The sequence below is a fragment of the Passer montanus genome, unplaced genomic scaffold, assembly GCF_014805655.1.
Source record: "Passer montanus isolate IOZ18808 unplaced genomic scaffold, ASM1480565v1 scaffold10, whole genome shotgun sequence".
In the NCBI taxonomy this organism is placed as follows: domain Eukaryota; kingdom Metazoa; phylum Chordata; class Aves; order Passeriformes; family Passeridae; genus Passer; species Passer montanus.
In genome coordinates, this window is record NW_024356505.1 from 22,013,101 (window position 1) to 22,031,661 (window position 18,561).

General features: G+C 38.2%; 1 protein-coding gene across 5 annotated transcripts in view; it reads right to left on the reverse strand.

The window, feature by feature from the left end:
• Positions 1 to 18,561, reverse strand: part of CDK14 (cyclin dependent kinase 14) — a 382,986-nt gene that overhangs the window by 299,073 nt on the left and 65,352 nt on the right. Inside the window, exon 1 of one of the 5 annotated variants that reach the window (XM_039707426.1) lies at positions 16,022 to 16,169. The exons of 2 other annotated variants lie outside the window; for them this stretch is intronic. Coding sequence is in view for 1 of the 3 variants with exons in the window: in XM_039707419.1 (XP_039563353.1) it covers positions 15,762 to 15,836 (75 nt within the window). In the remaining 2 variants the exon portion in view is untranslated. Of the gene's footprint in view, positions 1 to 15,761; positions 15,887 to 16,021; positions 16,170 to 18,561 lie in introns of those variants that run through there. 2 more of the 5 variants (XM_039707419.1, XM_039707435.1) reach the window with 2 other exon arrangements.

An 18,561-nucleotide genomic window follows, 5' to 3' on the forward strand; every position in this document is an offset into this window, starting at 1 on the left:
CAGCTTAATGGCACACTAAGGCACAGAAGTTCAATTCTTTGTTACTGTGAAGGACGACTCTGCCAAGCTCTAAAGACTGCCACTTGCTGCTTGAGCTATCAAAATGTGCAATGGTTAGCTCAAAAGAACCAAATGAGGAGAATAGCACCTTTAGATACTCCAGTCATGTACATTTCTGGTTTTCATTTCAATACATATGATATTTTTTTAAATTACACTGTTGGTACTGGGTTGTGTTTGAGGCCTCAGTTTCTGTTTTCACCTCTAAGAGACTTACCTTTTACTTGGAAAGAAAAGAAATAGTTTCAGCTTTCAGGCTACAGGGAAAAGTTATAAAGTGATGCAAGGAGACTCAAAAGACTCCCTAAATTGTAAGGCACATCAAAGCAATCTGTAATGTACTTTTTCCAAATTTGCATGTGTTTAAGGATAGACAGTGTTGATTTGCTGTCAATTGAACTGTTCATATAAAAACAATTTAATATTCCATTCAAGCACCTATAATCTATTCTAAATTTTGAAAACATGTTATTCTGAAACAGTTAATATTAAAAAAAAGGGAAAAAAAGAAATTGCAATTAAATTGGGAGTCTTCCTTCCTAAAGCAAAGTGTGTCCAAAAACTTCTCCAATAAATTCTTTGCCATTTTCCCAGAGGCATTTTTTGCCTTGAAGTCCAACTTACTCCAATTTTTTATAGAAGTACTGGGTGATTACACCTTGTGGAGTTTGGCTTTTTTTTTTTCTTTTTATGAGCCACTGTAACAGTAGATGAAAGATTTCTTTTCTACATTAAAAATTTAAAGTACATTTCCTGCACTGTGCCATCTGGCCAAATGATCATATACCAGGGCAACTCTAATGAAGAACATCACTACTGTCACAAACCAGGCATCACAAGGGTTTGCATTTCTTCTCACTAATGGGATTTCTCCAAGATTAGAACTTTACCAAGTTATAACTTCCTTGAGAAAAGGAAAAATCCTCCTTTTTTCCAAATGGTAATATTTTTTTTGCTTAATTTAAGACAATTATGTAATTTTGATCTGTTACTCCAGAAAGAAAAGATAAACAGCTGCAGCACAAAGAGTTTTTAATTAGTCTTCTCGTAAATCTAATTGGTTTCTTTTCCTTAAAACAACTCGTATGCACAGACATGTATCCACATGCTTCCCACTGTCAATTCCATGTTCTTGCAATGCTTGCTACCAACAAAGATGTTTTAAAATAATGTAAATCGAAATGACTGTTAATATAGCAGCACTTATCAGTAATCAGTATTCCTCATATATGCACAGACATGTATCCACATACTTCCCACTGTCAACTCCATGTTCTTGCAATGCTTGCTAACAAAGATGGTTTAAAATAATGCAAATTGAAATGACTGTTAATATAGCAGCACTTATCAGTAATCAGTATTCCTCAGCACTTGAAACCCTATGATCTAGAAAACAGGGACAAGAGATATGGACAAATGTTCCAAAGCAGTACTTGTCTTCCTTTCAGGTTATCAAGGCACCTGTAGCAGATTAAAATATTTGGAATACACAGCTATAAACATACTGTAGATGATAATGCCATGAGTGCTGCTTTTCTTTTTCCATTGGAAAATCTCTATGTATAGGTCTATGTTCCTATTGTCTTGACTGGAAGCAGTAATAGTTTGGAATTAGATTTTGAAGGGAGGCAGTTTAGCCTTCAGGCCACCTGACTGAATCTAGAGTAGGATAAAAATCCCCACTATCATCTTACAATAGCCACCTTCCAACTTGCAAATTACTAAAACCAAGACGAGCGCCAACCAGCTCCCCACTCAGCAGTCAAACACCTTTGTGGATGCACAGGCTGGACACCACTGTCACCTGTGGAAAAGCCTGAGGACTGCAGACAAATGCAAAAGTAGAGGCTGCTCACTCTGCCCATCTGCCTGTTCTGCAACTGCAGCACATCTCCTGCCAGAGATGACAAGGGGTTTAATTCATCACTTCTCTCTCACCAATATCAATATTTCCTTGGCAGAAACAAAGCATTCTCTCCAAATGGCTGCTGTGCACTGTTGAAGCCAGCAAAGCTAAGCTTACACTGCTGTTGCAGGGTACACATTTCTAAAGTGTCTACCCTGCCTATAAAACAGTGAAGAGAAAAAATATTTAAGCATTTGTTTTACATTCTGCCATTGATAGGCCAAGTACATTGACAGGCCAACTTCGGTCTGAGACTGTTCTGTAAAATCTGAAAGAACCAGGTCTAAAAGGTCAACACTGAGCACTGGCTGTGACCAACTTAAGGTCATAAACTCACTGATGGTTTCAGAGCACTGGCTGTAACCAACTTAAGGACACAAACTCATGGGTGGTTTCAGCTTTCCCTCCATTACCAAAGTTAAGCAACCACAGTAGAGCAGATTCTGCCCCTAGTCAGCAGGAGCGCTGCCTGGCTGCTCCTGTGCTCCAGTTAAGAGTAAAACTTATTCTGTAGTGGCTTATCATGCAAAAAGTAACAATTCGCTAAGCAAAACTGAAACATAACTTATTTTGGGAGTCTTCCTCTGCATAAAAATGATCATAGATTTCACAAGCTTGACCACACCACCTTTGTGAATATTATGGATTTGAATTTTTTTTACTCTAATTCAGCCTTTCAAATATAGTTTTCCTTTGTACAGCATAACTTCTGCTTATAAATTTCAGTTTCTCAAAGGATATGTACAAATACTTAGCATCAGAAGGTGTTAGACTTGCAAACCAGGGTTTATCACATGGTAGTTCCTCGCTGATAGTCAGGAGAAACCTAACACACCTTCTCATTTGCATATTTCTTTTTTCATATAAGAACTAAGGACCATTTTCCAGTTAAAGCACAGTATTTGTCATAAAGAAGGTTTCATTTTCAGAATCTTTTGGATGCTCCTGGGTGATCCTCTGGGATAGTGAGACTTTCTCCATAAGTACATTCTGCCACCTCTAAGACCAGACTTTTCACCTCATTTCATTTGTTCTATCTATATAAAGTCATAGGTTCTTCAGATGGGCACTATTCTTTTACTAACCCTTCTTTTACACAGAGAACAACCCTAGTCAGCTCAATGAAGACAACAATCCACAAAGTTATGGAAACTATCTCTTTTTCCAATGCAGCCTCAAAACTGGATGATTTTTTTTAATATCTAATTTAGCTACAGTTATCAGAATAAAATACAAAGTCAAACAAGCCATTATATATAGAAAGTCAATATCTATGATTCATTTTCCCTCCCTAGCTATGTCATGCTGTATGTCATGCAGTGTAGCCCAGTGTAACACTCATTGAGATGCTGTGAATACCACCACAGCCAAAAACTGGTGCTACATGAAGATGTGATATTCAATGATACCTTAACTAAAAGTACTGACTTCAAATGTATGTAGAGACAATACAAGTGACACCTGGTTTTGTCAATGAGATGACAATTATTATTTATAAAACACAATCAAGAAGAAGAAACTTTAAGTATGAATATTCCGTGCATTTAAAGAAACCTCTGTCTAGCCAACTGCTTAAGTCATTAAGCAGTTTTAATTGTCATTTATTTCAAACAAGTAATCACATAAGTAAGCATTAAGGTAAATAAACATTGAAGTGATTCTTTACCCTTCAGGAGTTACTGCCATGATTTCGTGCTTCTCCCACCACAAACTACATTTAAGGCAAAATTTTCTGAGGGATAAACTATTTCCAAAACTCTGGCTTTTAAAAGTAGGGCAATGGAATCACACTTATCTCTTTCAGATGGGGTATTTTTGCCAGCAGATCCCATAATTGTGAGGAACAGAGCTATGGGATCCTCATTTATGCTTTAATTCTTCTTTACAGGAAAAAGGATTTTAAAATAAGCCAATCAACTTAATACACAAAACAGCTACAAATTATTACATGTATAACAGGGAATGCACAAAAATACCTGCATCATGTATGGATTGTTCCATAATCAATAAATAAGAAAATATTACTATCCTTCCAAACCTCATATCAGATATAAAAGGCTCAAGGAATTCACTGGACTATTCACCACTTCCGTCTTTGGGCATGGTAGGTGGCCATGAAAAATAAGAGAGGAAATGGCTGCTTTGTCACCGAGGTTCCCACCTCACAGGAATCTCAGTACCTCAGAGGACCACAATGAAATATGGATGTTGGCAAAAATGGCAGGAGAGGGGCCAAGACAAGGAGCAGATGATATTAAAAAAAAATAAAAAAATTCTAGATGGGAAAAAAGTAAGATAAAACAATGGAAATTATATTCATGGTATTCACACCAGAAATTTTCACACGTAGAACATTCATCCCCAAAGTCTCTGCTTTGGTTCTAAAATGAAAATCCTGAAAATGCTGCACTAGACTCCAATACCAGTCTCCCTTTAAGGAGATTTGCTTTTCTACACCAATCATATAGAGTGATCCTACAGAAAATATTTTCTTGTGTTTGAAGTTACTCTTTGGAATAACACTTCCAAAGCAGCACTCAAACTGTCCAGGCACTTGGTATCTTGTAGGAAAAGATTTAATCTGGAAAACAGCAGTAATAATATAAAAAAACTCAGTGAGGAAACAGTATTAATAGCTGAGAGTCCCTGATCCCAAATCTGATTTCCAGGTCTTGGAAAAAAGATCCCTATCAGCCCAGGTGTGGTTCAAGAGAAGCACCTCTCCATGAGCATCCTTCCCATTACATATGGATCCTTAATGTCAATACATAATTGTACTTCTCCAAGTTGTCCCACATTCTGCTGGCAAGCTATACACATTCTCTATACTCTGATTACTGAAATAAACCTACTTCTAAAATTTGCTCACAATTATTTACTCAGTCTTAACTGAAAAACATAAGACAAAACGAGACATCATGATGAGACATTTGGCCACTTAAAACCTGTAGCGCAAACAGCCACTTTGCAGCTACCTGAAGAGCTCTTGTCTACTTTTAAAAGAAACCACAAAAGGAAGATTTATCTAGAAAATCAGAATATCCATGTCAATTTCAGTAATTACTTGAGTTATCACAGATTCTGGCAATATAAAGCAAAATAAAATGCAGCACCACAAAGTTAGAGCAGCTTGATATTAAAAGTTATTTTAGTGTTTCTCTGTGGTTTTTTTATTTATTCAAGATAAAAAGAGATAGAATATTCAAGAAAGAGCTCCTCATGTTAGAACCCCAAAAAAACACAACATAGTTTATACTTTGCAACTTTCTTCGATGCAGATCATAATCTGAAGACAATGTATGACAGACAACAACACAACTTGGACCTGCTCCATTCTCCTGCCCAGTCTCCCAGTCAATTTGAGAAAATCCCAAGGCTGCTCTAGGGTAAAGACCTTGGTCATCATTATGCCAGTATGGACCACGGAGCTACAGCTTCCACCCTAACACCATGGTACTTACTATATCTCAAAACATTATGCCAGCATTTAGCCAATTTTTTTCCCATAAAGAATACTGCTGAAGTTAAGAGACTGAAATCACAAGAAAAGTAATTTTGCTCCATATGTAAAGCTCCATAATAAGCCCCATTAAATAAATAAAAATCAGTATAATCATTTATAGAACCACGTCTAAATAAAGATGCCTCTTTTAATCACCTGAAATCTCATTTCAAGCAGTACTCCTTAATCTGCATTTGGGACTAATATGAAAATAATAAATGTATTTTGTATCAGATGTAGTTATTGTGATATAGTTTCAATGCAAGATTTTTTCACTTCATCACTGTCACCAAAATTAAGAGGCCCCAAAGAAACAGGATTCTTAAAACTAAAGTTTGCTAGACTAATTACTGTTTAAAGTCATATAGCATTGAAAGAGGGAGACTGATCAGTTAAACCATGTAAGTAATTTATAGTCTTACAGTTCATGAATTTTAAAACAGTCATGAATGACCAGGAATTAATCACCTGTTGGGGTACTTAGTGAAATATAGATATTTCACTGTCCCATATCAGTGACATTTATTCATATGAGTAGAGATATCCTCAGTAACAAAGAAGAACCAGTTCTGGCAGAACAGGTCAGACATGCTACCATACAGAAGAAAAAATGTTTAAAATGCTTGTATAGTGTAAACACATCCTGCTCTGGAGCTCATCACATCTTTCAGGAAGATGCATTATAGATGGGTTTTAATTCTTACATTTAACACTACAAATGCTTATTTTGGTCATCCAGTGGCTACAAACTTATGTAAAACATTAAAAAAAAAAATTGCCAACCAGCTACTATTTTCTATTGGTTATTGCCACTGTGTAAATCTGGGAGGGGGGGAAGTGGCTGTCTGGGTAAATAAAAGAGTGGACATCCAAAGCTGCTACAGAAAAATCCGAAAGAAATATCTGAATTCCACCCATTTGCACCATTCCAGGAGACGCAGTATGAAAGGATCAGATACAGGGAAATTCAAGATCTAGCATGCAGTAAGAAAAACAAAAAATTAAAATTACTGAGTAATGTGAGGTAAGGAAGTCACTTAACCTCTCCACAATTTCTTTTTTCTGTTCACAACAGCAATCCTGCCCCTATCACAAGCAGGAACCAGGAGTGCTAATTAAGTTTGTAAAGCACTTGGGCTTTTTTAAGTGAAAAGTTATGAAGATATAGATTATAATTTATACAGCCAAAACCCACTGGAAGAAGTGTAACAGTCTCATTATTACAGAAAATAAGACCTAGCAGTTGCATTTAGCTGAGAGATGTATAAAGAAACAAAACATATATGGTTAAGTGACTACTGGTTCAACAGCTGAATTGCTTAGAAAGTAAGTCTGTCATTAATTTTCACTGGAAAAATCCTATCTGGAAACAAGTTTTTATTACCTTTTATAAGCATGTTATTTTCTATCATGCTTTGGTACCATGGCAATTGAGAACACAAGTCATCTGCAGATTTTGGCATCCCTGGAATTTGACATTTGCTACTTATAAAACACAGTTTGGGAATGTTCTGGAGTATTATAAGCAGCTTTGTTCAAAATAAAAATGCAGCTATCTGCAGATTCATTCTCTCTGCAGAACAAAGCAATAGGAAGGCTCTTTCTCATTTTAAACAAAAGACTTGCCTGCTTCTTCTCAGTCCATCTGGTAGCGCTCTCCATCCTCCCCAAGAGAGGGTCAGCAAATAACTGCTGCACCCACAAGCAGAAACATGCACAGGTTGAGAAGAGAGCTCAGTTGGTGAGAACTCTACAATACGGGAAAAGATCCATGAAGAGCAAGAGATGAGATAAGGGAGCGGATAAAATTGTGAAAGGGGAAGTAGAGCATGTAATGCTGCACGACATCACCAGCTCATACCAGAGCTACCAGTGCAATCAGGCTCATACTTGAAAGAGGTCCTTGAACACTCTCACCCCTCCCTGTAATCACCTACACCAGCCCTTTGGTTTGAACATTTGATGGGCACAGCTAAAAGAAGCTGAAAGACAACTTGAGTAAGAGAGGGGAAAAAAATAAAATAGGGAGGTGGTACAAAGGAAGGAAGATGTGAGGAAAAAATGATTGTAAAATAAGACACTTTTCCTCTCCTGATAGCCTCTCTCTGTGTCCCAGAATCATTCATATTCTTGGGTTATATTTATTTAATTGGCTACAGAGATTGCTAGCAATGCTAGCTATGAGCTAGCAAATGCAACTGAAAACAGCGCTCAGAGACTGGAAATGGTATCTGGGGATATGGTATGCTCCTTGCTGTACCTACCACAAACTTACTCATACACCTCCCACAGCCCATCCCAAAGGCACTCGCCCAAAATGGCCGTTTTATTTCCAAAGTCAAAGCTGATGTTAAACCAACTGTCATTGTCATATGGAAGAAGGCGAATATAAAAAGGTCACTGAAGTGCCAGATGGGAGAATTTTTGAACTAGAAGCTCTGACATTAATTCTTTGTGTTTGTCTGAAGGACTGAACTCAATGAGCTGATTAAATGTGCTGAATTGCCAAGTGAGAAAAAAGTCACTCTCACAGAAAGACCAACAGATCAGACTTGGGGTAGGAATTGCATAAAAATCTGAAAACATTTTTACCTGCATCAAGAAAGATAACATTTTAAACTAGAAGTTAAAACTGGTTACACAATTCTTTCCTTTCACCACCAACACACTAAAAGCTGCAATATAGAACATATTTATTTTGCTAACTTGACATCTAAATATCAGCATAATTTCTGAATCAAGCACAATCCTGAAATTAGAAATTATTGAAAATTATTTTAGGTGCCCTCAACATGGTAAGGAGAAGCTGAACATTGCTAATTTTTTTTTTTCTGTTCATAGCACAGCCTTACTTCTGAAAAGTGAGTTTCTAATCCATTAAAGTTGATGTTCCTCTCCTTGTAGAGAAAAAAGGTCCAGCTTTCAAGAGAGTCTGGATTAGACCTAAATAGATGTTAGGTCTATAAAAGCCAACATATGTCCTCAAAGCAAAACTCCGTCCTGTGACAAGAGACGTCAGGAGGAGTCACCTAAGGACAGGGTCTCAGATAAAGGTCACACCGAAGTCCTGACAGCCTCTAACGCTCATGAAAAGAGACAGAAACTCAACGGAGATGATCTAAAGGGGCATTTTGCTCTATTTCTGTACTGATGCCCCAAAATACAGTAACTGTGTTAGTAATAAAGCCTGGCAAATAAATTCTTCCTTTTACTTGCACAGTGTTCACATTTGTCGCACTGGTATGTAACGCAATGTGCCATGCAAGCCTTTCCCAAAATTGCAACCAGGCTGCTGCTTCCATTAACCTGGGTTCAGATTTGCTGCATCCAAAAGTAGGAGGGTCACTCCTCCAAAAAAACAAACAGGAGGGCACAGTTGAGGATCAGTAGAGATGTCAGTGTGGGAGAGGCAGGTTCCAGTGCCAGGCACGAGCCAAAGATGCCTTGGTAACCAGAAAGGCGGTGGAGAAAATGTCTGAACATAAACACTCTCCCAAGAAATTGTGACAGGTGGTTTTTATACTCTTTTACTGAGTTACCCACTCGTATCTGTTGTCTATCCTCCTCTGTAACCATATGAACAGGATTTAAAAATAAAGATTAAAAAAATATTTTCAATCCGTTTTCCATATCAGCCTCCTGCTCCAACAGATGGCTACATGTGCCAGTGCTAGTTTATACAGTTTTCTTTCCATAAGTGCATTATTAGTGCTTTTGTGCAAATAGTATATTATGTCTTTCTGAGTTTACAGGTTTATAATTTTATTCTATCCTCCAAAACTCCCCCTGATCATGAAGTTACCAAAGGCATATCCATAAATGCAGTAAGTCTTCCCACTGCCAAGTTCAAGTGTGAAAAATCTTGAGAGACTTGACAACAAAATGCCTATTCTTGCTAGATTCTGAGGCTGTCAGTAAGGTTTTTAAGAAAATAAATCGTAAACAACTCCATGCCTTGAAAATAGGTTCTACCCAGTTCCTTTAGGCTGCTTTGTCTATCCCTAGCAAGCCTCTTGATTTTTTCACAGTTATCATCAAGTACGTCAGACTGAAACTAAAAAAAAAATAAAAATATTGTCCTCTTACAAGCAGGGACTGCAACAAAAACACCGCTGTTGGTGAGATCTGGTCATGCAACTGACAGTATAAGACTTAAGCCCAGCTACTCAGAACTTTCACATATATGCTCTTCACATAAATGCTGAAGAGTGCTTTTTAAATTAAAAGATGGAAGGGGATAGGTCATGTAATCATCTTTATGAAATATACACATTTGCATGTGGAAAGGTTTTGCAGTTATCTTTTGTCTGGTGTGATGACAACCTTCATTGCAATGAAGCAGCACGTATGTTGCATGGTCATTAACAAATCAATGCCACTCTCACATTAGCTTCAGCAGATGTTTTAAAAGTGCTTTGCAAGAAATAATTCAAAACTGGAATGGTAAATTAGTTTGGCTCTTTTTCCTTCAGACCATTTCGTTCATTTAAAAAAATCTACTTAATTCCTTTCCCTGTTTTCTTCATTTTTCTTCCTTTCTTTTCCTTTTTAACTCTCTTTAGCAAAAGCCAGATGATAACTAGGTAATGGGAGTTGCTTGCTTCATTCTGCTAATGCATTTCAAAGCTTCATTTTCACACCAAGAAAGAAATCTTTCCTGCTCTTACTTGCTTCATCCCTGAGGTCAACAACCCTACAGGTTGAGAAATGCAGTTTCCAAGGCAGACAAATGTCACAAGGAAAGACAAGCTTTCTGAGCATTTCTAGATCTGCTCCTCTGCACATTATCTTCCAAACCACTGCATTTGACAAAGTATCCTCTCTCTATCAAATCAGCACAGTATAAAGGTAGAGGCAGAAAAAGAGCTTCAACTTTGTCATTATTCTCTCGTGCAAGGAATCTTCCAAGGTCTGAATAACCTACATTCCAACTCAGTCTCCCTGAAATCTTAGTAACAGCCATTCATGACTTTTCTGCCATTGCTTTCTTTCATGGAAGTTTGAGAGTTCAGACAAGGATGAGAAACCCAGTTTCACAAATAATTAAATGAAAAGCCCTCATCTGTGTTTGGATTTCATATACACCTGACTTTTTTTTTTTAAACTTGTTCTTTCTGGTTTTTTCCCCTCAGACAAATGACCTGGTTACAGAATTCTATAAAACTTGAATGAAAAGCCTCAAAGGAATTTTCTAGCAGCTACCGCAGGTTTGCCAGACTTGCGGCAGCACAATAACTTTCAAAGCAAAAAGGTGTAAGGGAGCATAATGAAACTTGCTTCTCAGTGCATAATGTGCTACACTGGAAAACATGCCATATCCTACAATTCAGAATTTAGTCAGGAGCATAATTGAAAATGATAGCCTATTAAGTTACTCAAAATATGAAGAACACTCCAGTACATCTTTTCTTGCCAAGATGCATAAAACTCAAAATGGAGAGGTTGCAAGCTTATACTGAGAAGAGCGCATCATAAGAAGGATGGCTACCATTTTATAAGAGAATTCTATGAACAGCATAGAGATAATGCTTATTTTAAAAACAAAACAACATAAAACAAAAAAAACCCAACATATATTTCAACAGAGAAATGAAAATCACTGCTGCTTCTTCGATGTTCAAGCCAAAACATGTGCTATAGTAGATTTATGACTGTGCTCAAATGAATTTTAAAGAATAAGCTGTAACAGTACAAAGCAGCCAAGCCTTCTGCAGTTGGTGGCAATTTGCACCTCCAAAGCTGTGAGTTCATCATGAATCACTTTCAACAAGCAACAAATTTTGAGAATCAAATTGGTCAAAAATCACATCTATCATTAGAACATCAGTGTAAGAAGTCCTCCAACCTTACAGTATATTAAGCTTCTCACGACAAAATTGTCACAAAACTGAGAGTGATTGTAGATATTTTGCATAACTTACCCTGCACAGCTGCCTACCAGCAGTATAATCACATTTTATAATTATATAATTGTATGTATCTGGACTACTTTGCCAAAACCAGAAAATTCCTTGCAAACTTGGAAGTTAGGGGGCTGGTTCCACAACTTTCCTAGGCAGCAGCAAAACCAACCAGTCCATCATTAAACTGTAGAACTTTTCAAGAAGACTCTTCTGCATTACATTAAAATAAAATTTCTATAACCAATATTTAACAACAGAACCAATTTGTTCATTAAAACCCCTAGTATTTACGGGGAAGTCTGGGCAAACCTCTTTCACACATACTCTCTAATGGTTTAAATATATTTTCTGTGTACTTACACAAAGATTTAATAAAATGGAAAAGGACATATTCAAACGCTCTAAGCCTGTAGACTGAAAAGCATCAGAAATGAATTAAGTGAAGCTAAGATTTCACAATACATAAATAGACATTATGCCTTTTCCTAGTGGTTTTACTTCCCCACTGCTCATGGGCAACATTTGGTATTTTCCTCTTCAGGTAAGTTGTATACAATTTAATATTAAACTACAAACATCCAACACAGCAAAACTGAAATATAACTGACATAAATTCTATTCAATTTCCTGTTTAGAATGATATAGACTGGATCAAAAGCTTGCTGATATTAGTTACTAGGTTAGGTTATTTATATAACATCTAGCTTAAGTTTATCAACTTATATTTCAATCAGAAGCTGCAACAGAACTAGTAAGCAGGATGAGATAGCAAGTTCAGCTCTAGAATTATTGTACAAAAATTCCAATGATAAATCCTACAAATATTTGCAAAATAAAATAAAAATCTCCACTCACACTTTTCACATAATTTCTGACTAGCACACCAAAACAATGACAACAGATAAAACTACATCTTTCTGTGACCTCTGCAGGGCGGTCTAAAACCGATACAGTAACTTCAGAGAAGCTCATCCACCCAGGAATGTGATAAACAAAAAAACAAGATCACCAGCAATGCAGAGAAAGCCCAGAAGTTACTTCTACAAAGGCAAAATGATGTGTTTATGGGGTTGATAATACGAAATCACTCCCCTGAATTCAACATTCAGTACTAGGTTAAATTACTCTTTCACTACTTGCTTTCTTCTAAACTGCTAAATCCAGAAATATGTGTAGGTTTATATTGGGAGTGGAATTAAATATATCAGTGAAAAATATGCCACACAAAGAGATGCATATAATCAATGATTCTGAAAATATACAATACACTGTTGTCAAAAGCAAAAAGTGCTCACAGAAAGGTATTCACTGAACCATACCAAAACACAGAAGTCACCATGTAGGTGGAAGGAGCACTTAAGGACTGATGGAGTTGCTATTGAGAAAACTTGTCTTGACATTAACATTATAATAACTATATTAAGAAAAATAAAATCCTTAAGGGTTATATTTTTAACACGATCAGAACATTCCTTCCCAACCAGGTAGCAGAAAAAAAGTTAAAGATTGTTAAAGCCAGTATGGACCTAAGGGAACTCAAGTTCAAAATATAGTAATTAACCTTTTCTTCCCAAACTAAGAACACCAGCTAGTCTTTTCTTTAGTTCAGAAACAGGTTTTGGAGAACTGATATTGCACAGGCTCTCTGTTGCTTCAGGTAATATTGGCCAGGATACCCCTATTCATTTCAACAGGGATTGTAAACTGCAATTATCATTGTAGCAATACCTGAAACACTTAGGAATATTTTAAGCCTAGTATTATCAAACCAAATTTACAAACCGTGCCCAGTAGTCCCTGACAGCTGAGTATTTATGCCTTTCTGGGACTTCAAAGGGAAATAACCCCAACAGAACTGCCTGGATCTGCTCAGCAGTTCCTGTGACCTTTAAGGGGCACATCTGCACTCACATCTATTCTGAAGTTGCTGAACATGACAGCCCAAATTCTTACCTGCCCCAGGCTGACTACTCACACACACTCTCACCCCAGCAAACTCCTGCTGACCCCAAAGACCCACCCAGGGCAGCTACTGAAATCTGCAGCAGCAAATGCCCAGTGGAAGCTGGCACCAAAAATTCAAAGATTTCCCTTAAAAAACAAAATAATCCCTCACTCCTTCCCTCCACAGCTGGAACCCAGCAGAGCTGCCCTGTGGGACCAGCCAGGCACCCTTGCTCTTCAGTCTAATCACAGCCCCTCCATGGCTCTACCCATGTTCTCATCTCTGGGGGCTCTGGGAGAAAAAAGAGCTGCCTGTCTGAGACAGACAGAGCACCTGCTCAGAACCAACCCTCCAAACAGCCCACCACTGCTAACAGTGCCAGGGGAAAATGTCAAAACCTGCTGGAGCAGATTTGGTTTTAGAGATTTTAGGTATTGGTTTTGTTTAATATTTACACAGCAAAATAAAAAAAAAAAAGGAAAAAAGAAAGATAGGTGACCATTTTTGCTATAGGATATCAAATGGCTGGCTAACCTTGCACTTAGATGAGATATTGATGATATTTTGCCTGCTCAGCTACAACTCCTTGAATTTCTTTCTTCCTGGAGTCAGGATCACTAAGGAGACCTATGGCAAACACTCACTCCTCAGGTAATCCCTTATTTCCTGATGTGACAGACCCCAGCCTCACTACAAAACTGATTCACACAAGGATCTTTATACTCACAGAGAGCTTGGCAATAACTGCCTGTTAAACTAAGTATTTCTTCCCTTTCCCATCTGTGTTCTTAAGTTTTGACACATTTTGCACATTTTACGTTAATTTTTCCAGCTAGTGAGTTTGGGAACTGTGTTTAACTACATATTTCCACAGGGAATATTATTTATCAATAAACTCTGTCCAAAACGTTATTCTTTTCTTAAGCTCAGAAAACCAAAACATGGGAACTCAGAGACAGTAGTAACACAGCAAGCAGAGATGATGACTTTAGGCTTGGGGAGAAGAAACACTTGGAGCTAGAAAGATGATGGAAGCAACAAATTTCACATATATAAGTAGATGAAAATATAGCACTAAGAGAAAAACACAACTTAAAATTTGCTGTAAAAAAATCCCTCATGCCTGGACTTCCATTCATTGTACAATATGTGCGTAAACACAAGTGGTTGGATTACCTCTATGCATTAAACAATGGTTTGTAATTTATTAATAGGCATGACAATATAAGCAAAGGAAAGCTTCCAAAAATCATTAAAAAATAATACAACTGAAACATTATGTGTAATTCTCCACAACAACAAAAAAAGGCATCTCTACTTTCTGAGAAAAAAACTGTGTATATTGAGGTTGTATATAGTGTGAAACTGATCACCTCATATCACTTACATCACAGTATACACAGCATTTTTAGAGAAGGAACTCCAGAAAAATAATAATGAAACCGTCATAAAATAATTGATGTAGGATTGAATCTTTACCCCTTAATCATATTTGGTGACAAAGAAGAACCCTTTAATTGGCAAGTACAGAAAAAGAAAACATGAATCCCTGTCAAAGTAGTTATTTGATCCCACACTGATATACAACTGATCTCTTCTTGGAGTATAATTCACATGCTGCATAAAGATAAGCATTCTCCTCTAGAAAAAAAGCCCCTTTGCTTTTGTCCTTAACCAGTAAAAGCAAAAACCATCTCTCATTACTCTACAGTTACTATCACAGTTCATTTCCTTTAAATAGTAGAACATATGGTGAAATACTATTTTTTTGTTTAGCTCCAATGGATTTCTGTTGAGAGTTTTCTATGGTTTGATCTACAACTGAAACACACTAGCTGTCAGTTAAGTCATCAGAAATAATTCAAATAATTCCATACTACGGCCACATTTTAATCTTTCTATCTTGTACTGATGCTAACTGCTGCTCTTTTCTTCCTCTCTTTCCCTGAACATACTGCTGCTCTAAGCTTTCATATGTTGAAATATTTCACTAAGATCCAAACCGCTGTCAACACACTCCTACATAAGCATTCAAGAATGACTACCTAAAAAGACTACCTCACTTTTTGTTATATTAGATAAAGACAGCATGCAAGAAGAATAAAATCATGACAGAGGTTAACAAGGCAAAAAAATATTCTGACATCCATTAAATACTATGTTTCTATAAAGGATCATTTTAATTTTATCTTCTACCACCCAGCAAATCTGTAACTGCTACAGACATTTATTCAGATATAGCAAGATGCACAGACTTGTTAGCAGAGATGAAAAAGTGGCTGATCACGTCCTTCACTCACTCATCCCAGAGGGCGTTCAGCCAAGCATGTATCGGAAAAAATTGCCCATACTATCCTCTTAATACAATTATAAATAAGGCTGCCAGAGAGAGAGAGAGATACAAAGCTGTACCGAGAAAAGCATCGCTTTTAAGCCTTCCCCTACCTTTTCCCTGGTATTTACAAACCGCAGGCAGTACTGCTGGGGAATCTCACCAGGGTGGCTGCCGAGAGGTCTCATGTGGCGTTCCCAGCTTCCCACCGCCTCCCTCTGCCTGGATGTTAAGCATTCCCGAGAAAACCCACCCTGACATGCACAGAATGAATCCTGCTCAAGTTGGAAGCATGTGATAACTAGGCTTCAGGTTGAAACAGGAAACCCCAGCACCCAATTAATCCCAGAGATTTAAACAAGCCCCATCTTACCGTTTTGCTGTTGCCCAGATCAGGTCAGATTCACCTGCAACTCTTTGGCATCTCTCTAGCAATGTTAGTGTTTGCAGTCAGGCCGGGCTCATTCAGCAACTGAATTCACAACATCTTTCTGCACTAGCAAGCTGAAATGGTACGGCTGTACTACAGCTAAGAAAGGGGGAAATCTAAAGCAGCAAACAAAGAAATCCCTCAAGACAGGGTAATCCCAGTGGAGTAGAATATAAAAGGTACAGATGAGCACCAAGGGTACAATATTTCTCTGTCGAAATTTCATCAGCAATACTATGCTCTTCCTAAAAAGATTTTTTTTTTTAATATATGATGGACTTGCCTGTGGAGTTCCCAGAAAGGCAGAGTATCCAGGCTCTGCAGCAGCATTGCAGCCAAAGTAACCATGCATATGCTATCTAGGCAATTTACAGCAGTCCTTTTGAAAAGATATTGATTTACAGTGTAGCACTGCCCCAACCCAACACAGAACTGCAGCCAAAATAGCAAATGGTGATTTCACAGGAATTAAGGAGAAAAACTCAATATTCAATAAAAGGATGAAACTAATCATTCACAATTTAATTCTGTCCCAGCCTTGAAAGATATCAGCAAGTTGTCAAGTGACAAAATGACATTATAGAAATAATCCATGGGCCCCTGGAAACAAGTACTATGAATACCACTATCCACTTTTACATAAACAATAAAAATTAAAAAGTATTTAAAATTTATTGAGTCAAAATATAAACTCTCAAGTTAGTTTCAGCATTTTAAGGATGAAACATACTATTTAATTTATGAATGTACAAAACACACAAATGGCTGTGAGTAAGCAATAGACACCTACTCTGTGCTGGGAATCCACTACTCAGCCCAAGAAAGCTTGAGTGTGGCAGGAGGGAAAAGAGGCCAGCAGGAGCAAACTCTGGCAAACGCTCAGAGAGGGCTTCTCCAAAAAGGAGGAAGTGCATCTTCTCCATCTCCTACTCCTACAGCAACCCCTGCTGGCCTGTGCTTCAGATGGCTCCTGGCTCCCCAGAAATCTCCTGGGGTTGGGGGAGCACTGGGCAGACCATGCTAGGACAGGGACTAGTAATGTGTACATCAGTGAAACCTCCAGGAGGAGAAGCATGCAGCTCAGCTGAGATGGAATCTTCAACATTCTGAAATATTTTTCATTTTTAGGTAACAATGAGTTACAATGAGCTAGAAGGCAAAACACAGCCCTGGGCAGCTCCAGTGACCTCATCACAGAACCACTGGAAATGAGCTCCCCTATAGAGTTCCACTTTGAAGAATGCAGAGTGTGCTCAAACTCAACCTCATTTGCTCAGGTCCCGCCATAGTCGCCAAGACTTACACATGTTGACATACTTGCTCACACCTGAACCTAGCATCAGTGGCTCCAGTAACACGCAAAACTGAATGGCATAAGCAAATTCTATAAGATGATTCCAAACTTATATAATAGTTGTTACCTTTTCCCAACCTTAGTCACAGGGGTATCTCCAGACTTCTCAGTTTGTCAACTTGGTTTCTAGCCAGATAGGCATCTCCAGATGCCCTGAAAAAATATGACTTCCACTCTCTGGAACAAAATTTTCTTCTCCTCTCTCTCAAGTGTGAGGCCCAGAAGAAAACACGAATAAGAGCTTCCAGCCAAAATTATGAGAAAATACTTTGACAATGTTTACAATTCTAGGCCTTATTCTGTCAACAATAAATTTGTCTGAGGCTGAGGGAGAACAGGACACAAGGTTGCTCAGGAAAAAGAAAAAAATATAGTGAGTAAGCACCTGCAAAGACCAATGTGTGCCAAAAGACAGGCATCATATTAAGGGAAACATGGTGGACAGCCATGGGAAGAGGAAACACAGGCAAAAAAGGCAAGCCAGAAAAACAGAGAACTGCATTCCAGAAGCAAAGAAAGTATTGGGCCAAGGGAGAGTGAAAGCAAGTCAAATGTCCTACAAAGTTATAGAATCACAGAATATGCTGAGTTGGAAAGGACCCACCAGGATCACTGAAGTCCAGCTCCTACCCCTGCACAGGAACATCCCCAAAAATCACACTATGTGTCTGAATGTTGTCCAAATGCTTCTTGAACTCTGTCAGGCTGGTGCTGTGGCCACTTCCCTGGGGAGCTGTTCCAGTACCCAGCCACCCTCTGGGTGAATAACTTTTTCCTAATATCAAAGCAAAACCCCTCCAACACAGTTTAATGCCCTTCTTTTGGGTCCTGTCACTGGTCACCACAGAGAAAAGATCAGCACCCACACCTCTGCTTCCTCTTTTGAGGAAGCAGAAGGCTTTTGTAGACTGCAGTGAGGTCTCTCCTCAGTGTCTTCTCCAGGTTCAACAGACCAAGTGACCTCCTCACACGGCTTCCCCCTAGATGGTTGTTCACCATCTCTGCAGTCCTCCTTTGGACATTCTCTAATACCTTTATATCCTTCTTATATTGTGGCACCCAGGACTGCCCCAGCACTCGAGGTGAGGCTTCCCCAGTGCAGCGCAAAGAGGACAATCCCCTCCCTTGC